Source organism: Nothoprocta perdicaria, unplaced genomic scaffold (assembly GCF_003342845.1).
Source record: "Nothoprocta perdicaria isolate Ctin4 unplaced genomic scaffold, notPer1 scaffold_201, whole genome shotgun sequence".
Classification (NCBI taxonomy): Eukaryota; Metazoa; Chordata; class Aves; order Tinamiformes; family Tinamidae; genus Nothoprocta; species Nothoprocta perdicaria.
The window spans coordinates 1,001,882-1,017,695 of record NW_020455217.1 but is presented as its reverse complement, the minus strand read 5'-3'; the positions used below and the strand labels follow the sequence as shown (position 1 = coordinate 1,017,695).

Sequence of the window (15,814 nt, the reverse complement as noted above, 5' to 3'; positions counted from 1 at the left end):
TCTATCTCTCCTTTTTTCATCATGGCACTCCTCTCTATTTCCATGATTTTGTCCAAGAGTTGCCTCGTATGCTTTTACCTCATTAAAATTAAAAAGCTATTCATCCCACCAGCTTTGTTTTTGTTTTTTTTCTTCTTCTGTTATTGACACTTTCTATGCTGTTTTGTTTGTTTTTATCAGGCTATGGGCCGTTCAGGACTCCCTGGCTCATCAGTCGAACCCCACCTGGATGTACCCCAGCATTTGCAAGTGGCAAAGCACCTAACTCCTTCAGGCGCATCAGAAGAACCCAGTGACCTGGAGGAGCTGGAAAAATTTGCTAAGACATTCAAACAGAGGCGAATCAAATTAGGGTTTACACAGGTAAACATCTTTGGGAATGGGTATGTTGATGTTACATGACATGGACAAGTACCATGGAGGAGTCACTGGTGGAGGAGTGGATAGCGGAAGGGGATGGATTAGATACAGATCTGTTTTCCTTGGAGTATCCTCCAAGGTGATGGAGAGTAGGCTGCATCTATTTGGGAAGTGATCTGAAATGTGGTCTGACAGAGGAAAGCTGTCGAGGCGGGGAATTCTTGGCTCATGTCATGATTCGGATCGCCTCCGGCAGGGTGACGTCGGGCTTGCCATGGGGAAGCTGTATGGCAACGATTTCAGCCAGACCACCATCTCCCGCTTCGAGGCCCTCAACCTGAGCTTTAAGAATATGTGCAAGCTCAAACCACTGCTGGAGAAGTGGCTGAGTGATGCAGGTAAGTGACATAGCTGTGTACAGAAATGGCACTGGTCTTGGCAAGTACAAAAGAAGATCCATCCAAGGATCTCATATAAAAAAAGCAGGAGTATGGAGCTATGGCCTTCCGATTCTCTGGCTGAGCTGGTTACAGACTGATTTCCTCTGTGTATTACACAGTAGGTTGCATAAGAATCTAGATATCAAACCGCATGTATGCTTTCACTGTAGTAATCTAAGCTTCATGTTGCAAATCGTCTCGGGCAGTCCTTACGTGCACTGGCTGTTGCTCTGTTCGATGGCCTCGGGCAAGTCACTGGGCTAGTCCATTCAGTCCCTCCCTGTGTGACCTGGAAAGAGTAGGAAGGGACTCCTTTCAAAGCACTTAGATCAGCTCATGAGCAGTAATTAGAAAAAGAAGATATTACTGCAAGGGGAATCCCCAGTAACAACAGCATTGGCTTGCTATCCCATGGCCTGCAAATCCGCGTAGGAGTGGCAGTTGTCTGGTGTGCTTGACCCAGCTTTAAACTTCCTTCAGGAATTGCATGTTCAACCGATTTATCATCTCAGGAGATGCCTCAGCCACGTGAGGCTTGATCCTAGTGATGCAAGTCAAAACCTTTAATGGTATGAAACTACATCATTTGAAAATATGTAGTGCTCTACAGAACTGGCTAGATTAAAGTTTTATCACTGGTTTTGTTTCCTGATATAGACAAGGTCCTTGACAAATATGAGACTTCTGAAGCAATTTTAATAATATTCTCCCTTGGAGAAGGGGTCTGCATTGTAGGAACTTGTTGATCATTTTAGGAATGGCCACAGTCCCCAGAAACAATCTGGAAATGAAAACAAGTGATGATCTTCAAAATCTCTTTTCTCATCCTTCTCTCTCCAGAATCTGCCCCTCTGGATTCTTCCATGAGCACTCCAAATTCCTACCCCTCTGTTAATGAGATGTTTGGACGGAAAAGAAAGAAACGAACCAGCATTGAGACCAACATTCGTTCCACACTGGAGAAAAGATTTCAAGATGTGAGAGGAAAATCTTTTAACATGTTTTGAGCTTTCCCTCAGAGTTTGGCATTTGCCAAGTCTCAGTAATAGATTTCTTTTTTGCTCATTGTGATAGCTTGTTAAAAATGCTTGAATGCATTAACAGGAAAAGTCAAAGCAAAGAAATCAAACCAAGTTATTTCTCAGTGAACGTTTCTTTGAAGAAATTGCATTTTCATTACTACATTTTCTCTTCCACTGATCACTGCCCCAGATCCAAGCTGATCTTCTAGCATACATCAGCCCGTTTTCTTTGTGAGTTAAGGTTGAGGGTCATGGGAACTTGGTGCATCACAGGAAGTGGAGGCTCTGTTAAGCAGATCCTGTGCCAGCAGAGAGGGTGAAAGCAGGAAGGGATAGAGCTAGTTACTCCGGGTGGAGTTCCCGAGTCACTTCAGAAGTGGAATCTTTTATTTTTCAAGCATTCAGTTTTTCGATGAGAATTGCAGTAGAAAGCAAACAGGGTTTTAATTCAGCAAAACTAAGTCACCCATTGAAAAAAATTCATCAAAAATAATTTTGAACTGTCCTTGGTTTCTCCCTCATATCTGATCAGGTCAAACTTTCCTCTGAAAGATGTTAATAAGAAACAAATACATCTTTCCTCTGAAAGATGTTAATAAGAAACAAATACATCTTTCTCAGATTATTTTGGATACTTCATTTTTAGCTAGTATGAGGTGTTCTGTGTAAGGGAAAATGCCTTGGCGCCTCAGCAATATGTGTTTTCTCCTCTTAAGTCTCCAAAACAGATCAAATTCCATAGAGCTAAATACTATTAAACACACTAGAAAATAAGTGGATTTAAAAAAAAAAAAAAAAAAAGGATAGTTACTATTATTTGCATTTATAAATGGTGGATGGAAAAAGGAGTGGAAATGTCTCTTCTGAGATGATTCAGATGATTCAGGTAAGTGTACAAACAGTGCCCAGAGATCACGTGTCCTATATAGTCATAACAAGGCTACTAGTCATTAGTTTTCCCTTAAGCAATGATTGAGGGTGCTGTTAAGATCAAAGAACTTGGTGCTTTATGCAATAACAGGGCCAGGTATAGTGATTCATCACCACTGATTTCATGAAACTTTATGCTGAATAACAGGTACTTTCTGGTTCAGAGAACAAAATCTCCCACCCAAATATTTACTCTTTGCCTTAAAAGCAAATTTTCTTCTTTCACCAAGTTGCAGCCAAACCCACTCTTGTTCTCCTGCCTTTCAAATAGCAGAAGCATTGGGTAGAATTCTTCAGGCCTTTCTTTAACCTCCTACCTTTTCTTAGCAGAACCCCAAGCCCAGCTCAGAGGAGATCTCCTTAATAGCAGAGCAGCTCTCCATGGAAAAGGAGGTGGTTCGGGTCTGGTTCTGCAATCGGCGCCAGAAGGAAAAACGGATCAGCTGCCCAATGCCATCTCCCATTAAATCACCCATCTACAATTCCAGACTGGTAAGAGACATTGTATTAAGGGGATCTACAGGCTATTCCAGGCAAGGAGGGGAAAGGGTGGAATGAGAAGCATCAGGGCTTATTTCAGAAGGAACAGAACAAGACATTTCCTTGTGGACACAAGACCCTGAGTTCATGCACGTCCATCCCACAGCCCAGTGGGCAAATGTATCTGTAGTAGTGAGGASGGATGCAGCTGGGCTTGCCAAAACCAAGATACTATTGTGTTTCTGATAGTTAATAGGTTGCTTCCATATATAAAAGTGACAGGAACCTCCCTGCAGTGTTATTGGTGCTGGGACAGATGTGAATGGTATGGAGAGAACATATTTGCAAGCATATTTTATCTGGAAATCTTCTGTGCAACAAGTGACAAATGGTCCATCAGAAGGCAGGCAAATATCACAAGAAGTTTGGCCACTTGTTGCATAACACATTTGGTTTAGAGTTGCAAAGCTAAAGCACTGCTGGCAAGCCACGAATTTTTAAAGCAGTGGATTTAATGAATAGTTTTTCTGTGACTATGCCATATGAAGTATGTGCTTGCTCATCAGCCATTCTGAACAATACATCACATGTAGAGTACCACAGTTGAACAGCAGATGCCTCAGGCTTGCCTTGATTACAGGCACCCCATACTAATTGTCACCTGAGATTTCTCACCTGGCAAGGACTCCTCAAAGGAACAAATGAGAAGCAATTACTGGTGCCCACGACCGGGCTGAGGGTATCCAGTCTGAGACACCCCAAAGGCAGTGCCTCCTATCAACTGCTCACTGCTTTCTTCTGTTCCTCTCCAGGTCTCTACCTCAGGGTCCTTGGGGCCCCTCTCCGTCAATCCAGTGCATAGCACCATGCCTGGGACTGGTAAGCCATGCCAAGCCAGTGCCATGTCCCATTTTCTTCCCTCCTTTCTTTGCTCTTGCTCTGTGATTGGACTGTTTCTAAGCCATGATTACAGACTACTCTTAATTGCCCCTTRTTTTGGCTGGAGAAAATAGCCCCAGATAACTGCTATACAAGGGGTATGAACCACCAAGGCTTTCTCTTTTCTGGAAAAAAAAAAATGTGGAAAGCTTCCTAGAGACAATATTATGTCCAAACATGAGCAGAATCTCCTTCTGGAGGGACAATTAATTCTCATAGAAATAATTTGGGATGGAGARGGCAGTCCTAGCAGATTTAACATCCTTGCTGCTGCAGGGCAGGCAATGGATCTGGAAAGCAATGGGATGGATAAAGGATGGCGGGAGTTTTGGCAGGAAAGTGGAGCCAAGCCTCATTCTCCTTTCTCCGACTACACAGTGACATCCTCATGTTCCCCTGGGAACTCCAGCAGGCCCTCGTCCCCTGGCAGTGCGCTCCATGCCAGCAGCCCCAGCGCAGCACAAAGCAACTCCAAAGCTGCAATGAACTCATCCGGTTTCAACTCTTCAGGGTAAGGCAGGGGGATGCCTAGTATACTCTTTGTCAAGGGCATTGGAGGGTTAGGGAGAAAAGTAAAGAGAAGGGCATCTAGGAAGCTATGTGATGCCATGCTGTTACATGAAGCTTCAACTCTAACCTGAAGCTTCTTGAGAAATGGCTCTTTTTCTGCTTCAGGATGAATATAAAATCCAGTTTTTCTTGCTATATTGATCTTGTTCTAAAAACAAAAAGAGTGGAAACTTATAAGGACTATTCTAGCTAAATCTTTGTGTGGCGGAAACAGGAACTTTATTTTACAGTTTCTTTTTAGATGACCTTCATGGCAAGGTTTCTCTCCTGCAGTGCCATCCACAGAGCTGTCACAGAGTAATAGCAGTGGCAGATGAATTGGGGACAGTGGTTTTCTTTAGAGGAAAAAAAGCATTTTCTTTAGACATCAGGGATGCTACATTAGTGGAAAACCAACCAAAAGTAGAGGTGTTAATTATAACTGCTGGGCTTCTGAGTCACGAATGATCCCACACCATGAATCACACCTCCTCTTACGCAGAGGAAGTTCAATAGGCACGTAGTGTGTGAAGTCACCAGCATGCTGGAAGGTGTCACTTAGAAAGGCAGGGGCTTGCTACACACTTCTTATAAGAGTAAAGGGTCATCTGCTGAGTGTCCGGCCTAAGGCTCTAAACTTAATAGCAGGGATGTTATTTTCGAGGGGAAAAAGTTAACAACACGGCAACTGTACTTTTTATTCCCTGTGTCACAAACAGATCTTGGTACCGATGGAATCAACCTACCTACCTCCACTGAGATGACTTCTCCATCATGTGTAAAAGGAGCTCTGACTTCTAGCTATGGACCAGCTTCTATAGGAACAATGCTTGGGGCAACATCTGGCGTTCCAGTGCCTTCAAAATGCAGCCAAATGAAGGTCTTATTTAGGGGAACCCAGAGCAGCAGACCTCTCCAGGGACTCAAATTGCAACTGACCTTCCCCAAGGATTCTCAATACCAACAGTGACATTTTAATAATCTTCCAGGCATCCACTTCAAGAATGATCCCTTGCTTAGCAATATTAGCATGAAACACTGCCCTCTGCTTGCAAATCTCTGCATTCACACTGGATTGCTTGGCAATCTCTAATCTGGAAGGATTTCTATGTCATGACCATATTTCCCCTCACTCATTTCAGAGCTTCCCATAAGAAGGGTCTGTCATGATGTTACTATCACGCACACATACTATAAATCCCCAAACTGAGCCGAGGTTACCCAATTCATTTCACCAGAGACCTGCGTCTAGATGTGAACCTTGGTATTCAATAGAATTCCAAGGTCAATGGCACTGTGCTTTATCCACCATCAAACCTGCTTTGCTTTATGTCCTTCTGCCCTGTTTCTAAAGGTTTTGTTGCCCTGTTTCTAAAGGTTTTGTTGCCCTGTTTCTAAAGGTTTTGTTGTCTTTTTATTTCTTTTTTAAAGTATTTTAGAGCCTTCTAAATTTTCCCTATAAAAAAAAAAAAAAAAAAAAAAAAAAGGAAAAAAAAAAAAAAAAAAGATTGCCTCCTTTTGCAAAATTTGTGTCCAGGCCTTGTTATTGTTTGCAGCTAGCCTCACTGTTCCACTGGAAGACATCCCTGTTAGAAACCCCTGGATGAACTTCTAACTCCATTGAACACAGAAGTAGTCTATGTTGATTTGATGGGCCATGGAATAGTCTTGTCTCTCCCTTTTTATTTATCTATGGGCTTTATCTGACACCACACAGAAACACCATCTCCAGAGACAGATTAGTATGTGTTCTGATTATGATTTGTCAATAATGTAGCTTGCCTATACTCTGCAGCATGTTCTTCTGGTCCTAGGAGGATGCTTTTTATTGCTCAGGTGTGAATCTTGGTGAATATGTACGCAAGTGTTTCTTAATTTCATGGGACACCAAAGTATAGAAAACTTCAACATTCATAATATATCACCAGGGAAATTTGGGTTATTTTGCAGTCCTCCTCCCAGAAACAAGCAGATATTTAATTTTGATAAAATAGACTTGAGTAATGCAAATTCCTGGTCAGGTTTGTCAGTGTATACAAGTAATTAATTCTCTGGAACTAGAGTCAAGAAGTATGTGGTTTATAGGATGTAAATAGACCTTTTTTAAGTATTATTCTTATTTTCTGATGGAGCTTTTTTAAGGCAAATGTGAGCTTTTTTTTTCTTTTTTTTTTTTTTTTTTTGCCTTTTTCTTTTTAACTAAAAATTATCCTTTATCATTTCTTTAGGGTAGAAATATATTTCATTCTATTGTTTCATATCTACTTATCTGATTGTGAAATTATTGTCATAGTGATTCTGTGGACACTAGAAGTTTTGCAACTACCTTTACAGCTGGGAACACATAGTATATAGAGCCGAATTTATTGCTTCAAGTGAAGTTTCTTTATAAAATCAGTCACTAATAGTGAGGCAGACTGAGAAAGTTAAGTTAACATTTCTCTACAAATGGAAATCAAGAAAAATATTTTCTTTTTTTTAATATTAAATCATTTAAAATATTTAGTGCAAAAAAAGGGACAAACTGTGTTTTGTTTCTTGAGTTTTCCCAGATAGCACCACCATTTAACTAAAATACTTGCACCGTAACTTTTTTTAGAGGAAACACTAAAGTGCTTCACCGCCCCCCCAACAAAATCTGTTATGATTAAAAAAAAAAATCTGTTTGGAGAGTAAGAAATGTAGGTAAGTGTTCAAGTAAGTTGTCTAATTGTCATGACCCTTCTCTCAGCTCTGAATTAGTTTTTCTTATATGCGTAAAGGGCCGATTCCATGCCTTGTTCGCCATTGCTTTCTGATTAGATTCGCAAATGTGACTCATGCTTTGAATATAATTGTGCTAAAGCTAGGCTTTGGCAGGGCTGGCGCAGATGGGATGTGGGAACTTGCCCGCTGGCATTTCTTATAATGGTGGGTTCCCACAGGGAGCTCCAGCGTGCCCTGCAGAGGGGATCAGCGGGGTAGACTGAGCACCTCTCCCCGTGCACCCCTCGGGGCAGCGCTGGGCTGGATCCTGCCAGGATCCCTCTGCCACGGGCACTATGTGATCCAGCTGTCCCCCAGCCGTGCGCTGAAAGAATGCGGGGAAGGAGGAGCAACACTGAGCAACTCCTCAGAAAAGTTTCTTTTCAACTAAAACATACTAATGCATTGGTTTTTGTTGGAACAAACAAGCCCTTACATAGGTGTCYTATCTGGTCCAAAAGCAGATTCTCTACATGAAAACTTAAATTCTCAGTTAAGAAAAAACAAACATCTGGAAGCACCTCCCCTCCTGCACCCTTCAAYGAGCTCCCAGAGCTAGCCATAATTTTGTGGTACTCGTACAGATCTTCATTCAAAAACAGCATAATACGAAGACTTACACCAGCCTCTCCTTCCTTTCTTAAAATCAGTACTCTGCTACATCATAGAAATGAACACTTCACACACTGGCATACAGCTAGGACATTTAAAATTATATTATTATGGCTAYTGCGACTATTGAAAGGCTAACAAATAGAGAACAATCTTAATCCACAAATCTGCACCTTGGGACACCTGGCTTTATAGTTTATTCCTCTCTTCCTACTTGATGTTGGGCAGGCAGTTTACTACCCATCCCACAATAGCAATGATAATCTTTCCCTTCTCCCAGACCTCAAGTCATGCACAGTAGAAGAGTTCATGTGATGATGGCAGTTGATGCTATATTACACTTACTTGTAGGCAAAGCTCTAGTTTCCAAGTTACACTTATGAAAAATCTCAAACAATTTCATAGACCAAAACTGTTGTTTTAAAAGCTGAAAAGTGACTGTTCTGATTCCCTTTATATATATGCTAAGAGCATGCAAAATTTACATGATATTCTCTATATGAATCCTATATCTGTTATCTGAGCTGCAACTCAGTGACTTCAGAGACAGTTTGCTAAAGCCCTTGGTACATGATCACAAATGTTTGTGAGTCTGTTAGTAAAAAAGGCAGTGAAGATTAAAATTGTGAAAAGCCAGTTACTGTTTACAGTAACAATTTCTGAGTGCTGTAAATAGACATATTTTTATAATTTGGAAAAAAAAAGAGCAAGATCACAGTTTGCTTCCAAACTACTGGGTATCATCCCATACTATTTCCAGAACTTCCTCTAATTAATTTGCTCACCAAAGCAGCCCTGCGTACGTTTAGGAAGATGATTTCTCAAAGCCAGGGAGGTGAATTACAAACATATTAGACGCTGGGCAACAGCATCTGTGTGTTTGTACTGAAGCTGAGATCAAAGCCAGGCTGTGCCAGGTGCTATGCRACCACACCATGAGAATATATACCCACTGAAAAGTTTACAAACACAGTAAAGTAGCTCTCAAGTTTGGTGATAAACAATCCTGAATAGGAAAAGCTACGCAAGCAACTGGCCATGCACCTGTTTCACAAACAAAACAAAGCCACAATTGCAAGGAAAAGGTCTACGTTCCCCTATTTCTAGGAATGAGCCCTGTCTCACAGCAGCAGTGGCAAGGGATCAAAAAAATCCTAGGCAGGAAATTCCAGCTTTCCAAGATTTAGTGTCACCTCCCACAGCATAGAGAAGCAATGCAGGAAGCTATTGCTCACAGGTAGATGTGGCTCACAGTGCCCATGTGTACACAGTCTCATGAGCTGCCTCATCCCAACTGAAGAAGCCCAAGTCCCCCAAATCTGCCTTGTGCTCTTTGTCCCAATGGTTTCCTTCAAGAAGACCTCCTCCACGTTCTGGGACTTGAGCATCACTGACACGAAGCCCAAGAGTGGGTGAAGAGCCAGGTTTCCCTGTCCAAAATATCTCTTTGGGTACCATCCCTACTGCCTGGGAATATAAGGAGTGCAGCTCCTCTGACCTCCTGTTTTTATCTATGCTCTGCTCTTTTGCGAGCTCTCTGGTATGCTAGATGTCATTTAGCTCCAAAGTCAAATTAAGGACATGATACGGTTTTGTAACTAATGATCTATCAGAAAAATTCACACTGTTCCTATTCATCTCAGCCAGAGGCAACTGAGGTGATTTCCTCAGAATATGAGAGAGAGGAGAGTCGGGAGCATTTGTCCCTGTTTGCAGGTGTTAGAACATGTGTAGGACAGGCTAAAACCAGATCTTAATGACTAAAACCAAGGCAACTTTTCCACATAACTGCTGTATCAGTCCCAGAACTTTGAGTGAGCTTGTGAAAGAGGCAGGAAGGGGATTACCAGGAGCAAGAAGGTCAGGCCCTGGTATGATGTTTAACAGCACCTAAGAAAGTTGGAACAACTCGCTGCTAGTATTTTATTTCATTTATTGTTTATTCCTCTTTCTCTTCATGTTTTCTATCTGTGAGAAAACTAACTGTGAGACAGGAGTACAAGGTCCTGCTTTTCATCCATCTCAGTCTTCTCTGTGACCTGAAGGAAGTCTTCAAGCATTTCTCAGTGTTCAAATGCTCCCATCAAGCACCCTCGCCATTCCTGAAGCGCACAGCCCTGGGGCCTGTCTTCCTGGCAGACCTGGCACAGATCCTAGTGCACCTACACGATGTCTTTGGAGCAGAGCTTAGATTTAGGCTCACTTCTGTTGGCTCCAGGAGCTCAAGCCAGTAACTCCTGCTAGAGCTGAAGGGGGACTCCCTGTCTCTGTGCCCTCGTCTCCCTGACTGCCCAACTGGGGGCTTGTTCCGGAGTGGGGGCCAAATGCTGGTGCTGGGAAATCAGGTAGCTTTCGCCAGAGTACAACAGCATAATCTGCAGTCTAACTAGAAACATACTCTAATCAGTCAGCATGACCTTTCATAATATCCAGTATATACTATGAATTGCAGAGCTCATACAAGTGGCCTTAGATCAGGCCCCTCTTAAGTGCTGAGTGATTGATTTTACTCTCTATGTGGAGTTCTTTGACTGCAAGGGAGATTTGAGCTTGTTTGGAACACAGAATTTCCTTTTGGTCTTTTTATTTTGCTTTTTTTGAGCAAACTGCATAAACAGAGCTTAYATGGTACTAACAGCGAGTTCACTGTGTGGACCCCAAGCTTTAGACCCACTGGAAAGCCCTCTGCTCTCTGTGTTCATCTAACAGAGCCCACAGCAACACACAAAGGGCTCCCGGCTGACAGCACGTGGCCGTGCAGCTGGTCACCCCACGCTTGGAGGGAGCGGAGCCCTTTCCTGGTTACTCATCCCTGGCTCTGTGGGCCTGGCTCTCTGCTTCAGCACAGACCTTCCTGTTTGGCATGTTTTGGGGCACATCTCCCTGCACATCCCTCACCACTCCCAGACAGTCCCGAACTCACACTCTTTTTTCAGCCTCCTTCCCTCTTTGCACTCAGCACAGGGCAACATACAAGCGATCACCAGGAGCCTGCTCTTTTATTCAAAACTGGGTAAAACACGTGAGAGAAGAGGGCTGCAAAAAGCGAGTTGTAAAGGGGTTGTTTATTTGTTTCTCTCTCTCCCTCTCTCTTTTTTTTTTTTTTTTTTTTCCCTTAACGAGGATAAAAGCACCTCCCCTCCTGCCTGACTCAGCTTCGTTCTGCCCTTCATTCCCCATCAGCGGCGAGCAGGACATGCGGCGCAGCCGAGGTCGCCTTGCGCGGGGCTGACAGGACCTGGCGGCCCCGCCGTGGCCCCCGGGAGCCGGTTCTGCCGCTGCCCGGCGGGCCGAGGGCGGGCAGGGGGCCGGGGCCGGGGCCGGGCCGGGTTGGATAAAAGCTCCCGGGGCGGCGACACCGCCGCCCTGTCCGGGCGGTTCCGCAGCCCGCGCGGGCGGTGGCGGCCGGCGGCGCCGGAGCCGGGTTGGGCCGGGAGCGGGTAAGGAGCGGCGCCGCCGGCCGCGGGGCAGCGCCGGGGCCGGGATGCGCCGGGTCCCCGCGGGGTCCCCTGCCCGACTGTCCCGGACCTGGGGAGCGAAACCCCAGGGCAGGGGCGCTGCTCGCTCTGGGGATCGCCAACGGGTCTGCCATGTCCGGAAAGGGCTTGTAGGGAAGCAGGAGGCAGATGCAAGGGGAGGAGAGGACCTCTTCTGGTTTATGGGATGGATATGGAGCTCGTTTTGATTTTTGTTTGGTTGTTTTCCTCTTCTTGGGCTCCTGTTTGTGACTGGTGGCTGATAAAGGAGGTCTGTGAGCTGKGTGAACACCCTGTGCTTGATAGGGCTCTGGTCACAACTTCCCCGTGCTTCTTAACCAGCAGGATGGTTTCCATCATTCTGGAGGTGACCTGCAGCCTGCTTGCCTGGCTCTCCCTGTATGCTGCCCTCCGCTTCTGGAACAAGCAGCGTTCCTGTGAGTGGAACTGCCGTTTGGTCACTCTCCTGCATGGTGTGGTRGTCACCTGCCTCTCGGGTTACATCGCTCTCCTTGATGGCCCCTGGCCTCTAACCCATGCAGGTATGTTTGGGGTCCTAGCTCATAGCAGTACGTCACAYGGTGGGAGTAGTAATGCTGTCTCCATTTCTATTAGAAGCAGAGTGASGGTCTGCTGTTTCTTGAATTCTATTCTCTTCTATGTGTGTTTTGGGCGAATGAGGCCAAACTGTCCTGCTTCCCTTTCAAACCTTACTATTTACTGTTTGTCTCTTCTTYGGCATGTTGTTTTTATCCACACACCCTTTGAGAGCTCTTACATTTGCAGCTTGACTTTAACACAGCATCAGATTTAGGTGTGGCAGTGTGGACTAGACTAAACACTTTTAACTCTTTTGAGGCTATAATAACTCCTAGCATTTGTCCGTATTTGTGTTTACTGTCTCCTATCGTTCAATCTAAAATAGTTCTGCTGGTGRGGCCAGGCTACCCATTCCTGCTTTCTAAAAGGGCAGAGAGAAGAGGGAGAACAGAGCAAGGGAAGGACAGAAGGACCTTGGGGTCTGATAAGCAGAGCCAAATCTGAAAATTAAGCAATGGAATCAGGTACCCCCCTTGGCCTGTGGGATAAGTTGGGAAAATGATGAGGAGAGGCATATACACTTATTATTTTTAACACCTCAGGCTTCTGTACGTTTTTCATTTCAGGTTCACCAAACACATCTCTTCAGACTCATGTGCTGTCCCTGACTTTGGGTTACTTTATCTTTGACCTGGGCTGGTGCCTGTACTTCCAGACAGAGGGGGACCTAATGCTGCTCCATCACACGCTGAGCATCTGCGGCATGATTATGGTGCTGGGGCTTGGCAAGTCTGCTACAGAAGTCAATGCTGTTGTATTTGTTAGTGAGATCACCAACCCGCTGCTGCAGACCCGGTGGTTTCTGCGAGAAATGGGGTGTTACTACAGCATCCTGGGAGAAGTGGTGGATTTTTTCTTTGTGCTCCTCTTCCTGGTGCTGCGAATCGTGGGAGGAGCTGTGATCATGTACGCAATGGTGACTTCTCCTGATCCCATCTGGCTCCTTAAGGCTGGAGGCCTGGCTATGTACATTGTGTCTTTGGGCTTCATGGTTGAAATCTGCGGTTTTGTTAGGAGGAAAATACTAAAAAAATGCAATTCCTGGAAAAGTACGAGCAATATGAATGCATCTGAGAGAACTAATGGGCACTTGGCAGCTCATTAACTGTATTTGTGGAAGACCATCCTTTGGGAGAGAGCCCTGGCTATTGAATCCTACTGCTGTGAAAAGAGCAGCTAGAAGTGATGTGAAATGGACTTTGATACTGCTCTGCTACCCCTGGAAGAGGTGGATGGGCTTTAGGAACTCGGGAAGGCCAACTGAAGAGGGTTTCAAGTGAAAAAATGAGGGGCTTGGCAAGGCAACARACCTGTGCTGATTTCCCAACTTGTAGTAGAGTTTCTACTTGTAGTAGAGTTTTTAATAGGATGGTAATGCCAGAGCCTTTCAGTCCACAAACTATAAGTGCATAGTGCCTATATATTTTTTTAATGATCTTCTTGGAGGCAGTACTACCTTACTGTGTAAGCCCTCCTCTGAGTGCATGATGATATTTCARCTAAGACAAGTGTTTTACCTCAATGTTTTTAATGACATTTCCTTTTTAAAATGCTTGCATTAAAGCAGGTGCTGTTTTGCTGCTTCTCTGGAACTAATTCTAGTGCTCTTGTACTTGATGGTATATTGTGAAAACCACCAAGAATGAGACTTGTGCCAATAAACTCCATAAGCAGAGTTTCATCTGGTTTTGAAGTGTTTTCAWAAATGAAGATATCTGTCAGTTGAGAGATGACAGAGAAGAGGTCTGCCTGGATGCTGTATTGATGCTGGGGCTGCCTCACTTGCAGATCACTTGAACTTAATTCAACATTAACAGGAGCCAAATAAGTGATGATATTTTTAGGAGTAATGGTGATATGGATCTTAGTGTGCCATCTGTTCTGTACCGGTAGATCTCAAAGTCTAGCCCRGTTTTCAGGGTGCCTAATTTTTCAGAGTTGTATTCTGACTTTTCCCCCTGGGGTTTTAATGTGAATTTCTCTGCATTTTAGGCTGCAGTCCAGACATCATTTCTCTAACGGCCTCGCACCTGGGAAACAAATGGACCTGTGTTTCCCTCTGGTTTAGCAGGGCTAGTTGACTTTCCCTCCTTCTTGCTTTCTGAAAMCATTGTTTAAATATCTTTCTTGAAGGACTGAATATCTTCAAGCAGTTAACATGCTGCTCATAATACAAGGAGGAATTAAAGACCCTCTGAAATTGCYTGTGTGGCTCTTGCCCGACCATACTGTATTTGCCCTGGTGTAGAGGAGAGGAGTGACAGGAATACCCCTGCTGTGGTGATGGGGCCTGGGGAGCTCCTCCAGGCCCCTTATCTCCCGACTGCTCAGTGCTGATAGCTGCCTTGGCTGGGGGTAGAGTAAGGTGGCTGAGGAGATTAAAAAAGGAGAGAATGGGAGCCTTGAGCTGTCCCTATAGCTCTGGTGGCTATGGGGGCTATTGGTAAGGTGTGAACTTGTGCCGAAGTCACTGTGTCCTTGTGAGAACTCCTACCTGTGAGATTTCTAATAAAGTTATGTTCTCTTTTTAAAAAGAAAAACTTGCTGTCGTGTTCTTTTGCTGTGGGTCTTCAGGGGGCGGGTGAAGCCAGCACWGTGGAAGGGCAGGGCTGGCGGGTCGCGTAAGCGCACCCAGGCTGGCAGGCTCGGGCACGGYGCTGGCCGATACCTGCACACGGCTTGGGAAGGAGCGGGCTGACCGCAAATGGAGCACAGAGCCCTGTGCTCTGGGCTCAGGCTTCAGGGAGAAAGGATGGAGGAGCACTGTCTGGAGCTCACTTCTGGCTGAAGTTCCCTTTAGCCTGCTTTGCTAATGAGTCACTGCCAGCGTTGTGGGATCCTGGGAATGTGGCGGGGAACTGAGGTGGTGTTGGACCTGATGGGCACGAGGTTGCGTGGGAGCTATGAAATTCTTTATGATGATGACCTGTGTTCCAAGCTTTTTTTCCTTCTGTGCAACACTTTTTACTCTAGAGGTTACTGTTTTGGAGGTTCAAGTTACAAAGTGGTTTATTTACTGTATCTTTCATAGCAGAAAAGCATTGTTTGTATCCCATGGGATTTTTGTTGTCCTTTGCTAATGCTTGAGAGGAAGCAGGAGTCTTGTAACTGCCAGACTATGGATTAGACTCCAACTTTCCAGGTTTTTTTATRTTTTTTGGACAAGCCATTTCCGAACGATGATGAGCTCTGTAACGCCTGTATGGCGAGCTTTAGTAGAGAAACAAGACAAGAAAAAGTAATTTACTGATGTGCAAGGGCATGGCTATACTATACAGGGTAGCAGTGAGTAAATAACTGTTTGGAAAGACTCCTGACCCTAGCTGTTCTGCTGAACACTATTCATCTGCCGGCAGAACAAGCCAGTGCAACTCAGCCAGCCTATTGAAAAGGCTGACTTGGCATAGAGCAAACACGAAAATTAGTGTATAAGCTGCACCTGCCTTCTGGCACCATCCACCGGGAGGTGATTTAGCTTGAACTTGTGCTTCACCACAGGCAAATTCTAGAAAAACAGAATGTAGGGAAGCCTCAAGATCCTGCAGAGAAGTGAGTGTGCTTTTAGGGCAGTGGAGGAGCCGCCGTTGCCGCCGTTGCCGCCGTTGCCGCCGTTGCCGCCGTTGCCGCCGTTGCCGCCGTTGCCGCCGTTGCCGCCGTTGCC

At 44.8% G+C, this 15,814-nt stretch overlaps 3 protein-coding genes across 4 annotated transcripts in view; all 3 read left to right on the top strand.

Annotated features, from left to right (window-relative positions):
• Window positions 1-6,130, top strand: part of POU2F3 (POU class 2 homeobox 3) — a 37,601-nt gene extending 31,471 nt beyond the window's left edge. Inside the window, exons 9-15 of the mRNA XM_026038117.1 lie at window positions 181-363; window positions 617-758; window positions 1,641-1,777; window positions 3,083-3,244; window positions 4,045-4,111; window positions 4,550-4,682; window positions 5,440-6,130. Of these exons, the coding sequence (XP_025893902.1) occupies window positions 181-363; window positions 617-758; window positions 1,641-1,777; window positions 3,083-3,244; window positions 4,045-4,111; window positions 4,550-4,682; window positions 5,440-5,479 (864 nt within the window). The 3' untranslated portion in view covers window positions 5,480-6,130. The remainder of the gene's footprint in view (window positions 1-180; window positions 364-616; window positions 759-1,640; window positions 1,778-3,082; window positions 3,245-4,044; window positions 4,112-4,549; window positions 4,683-5,439) is intronic.
• Window positions 6,131-11,243: 5,113 nt separating this feature from the next.
• LOC112946329 (transmembrane protein 136-like) lies at window positions 11,244-14,410 on the top strand. 2 transcript variants are annotated; one of them, XM_026038131.1, is made up of 3 exons: window positions 11,244-11,289; window positions 11,899-12,095; window positions 12,720-14,410. In XM_026038131.1, exons 2-3 carry the CDS (start codon window positions 11,900-11,902, stop codon window positions 13,256-13,258), a joined length of 735 nt encoding a protein of 244 aa, XP_025893916.1. In that variant the 5' UTR covers window positions 11,244-11,289; window position 11,899; the 3' UTR covers window positions 13,259-14,410. The 2 variants fall into 2 exon arrangements, with proteins under 2 accessions (XP_025893916.1, XP_025893917.1); XM_026038132.1 differs by having other exon boundaries at window positions 11,896-12,095.
• LOC112946328 (transmembrane protein 136-like) overlaps window positions 12,059-15,814 on the top strand; it is an 8,616-nt gene continuing 4,860 nt past the window's right edge. Inside the window, exon 1 of the mRNA XM_026038130.1 lies at window positions 12,059-12,095. The gene's annotated coding sequence lies outside the window, so the exon portion shown is untranslated. The remainder of the gene's footprint in view (window positions 12,096-15,814) is intronic.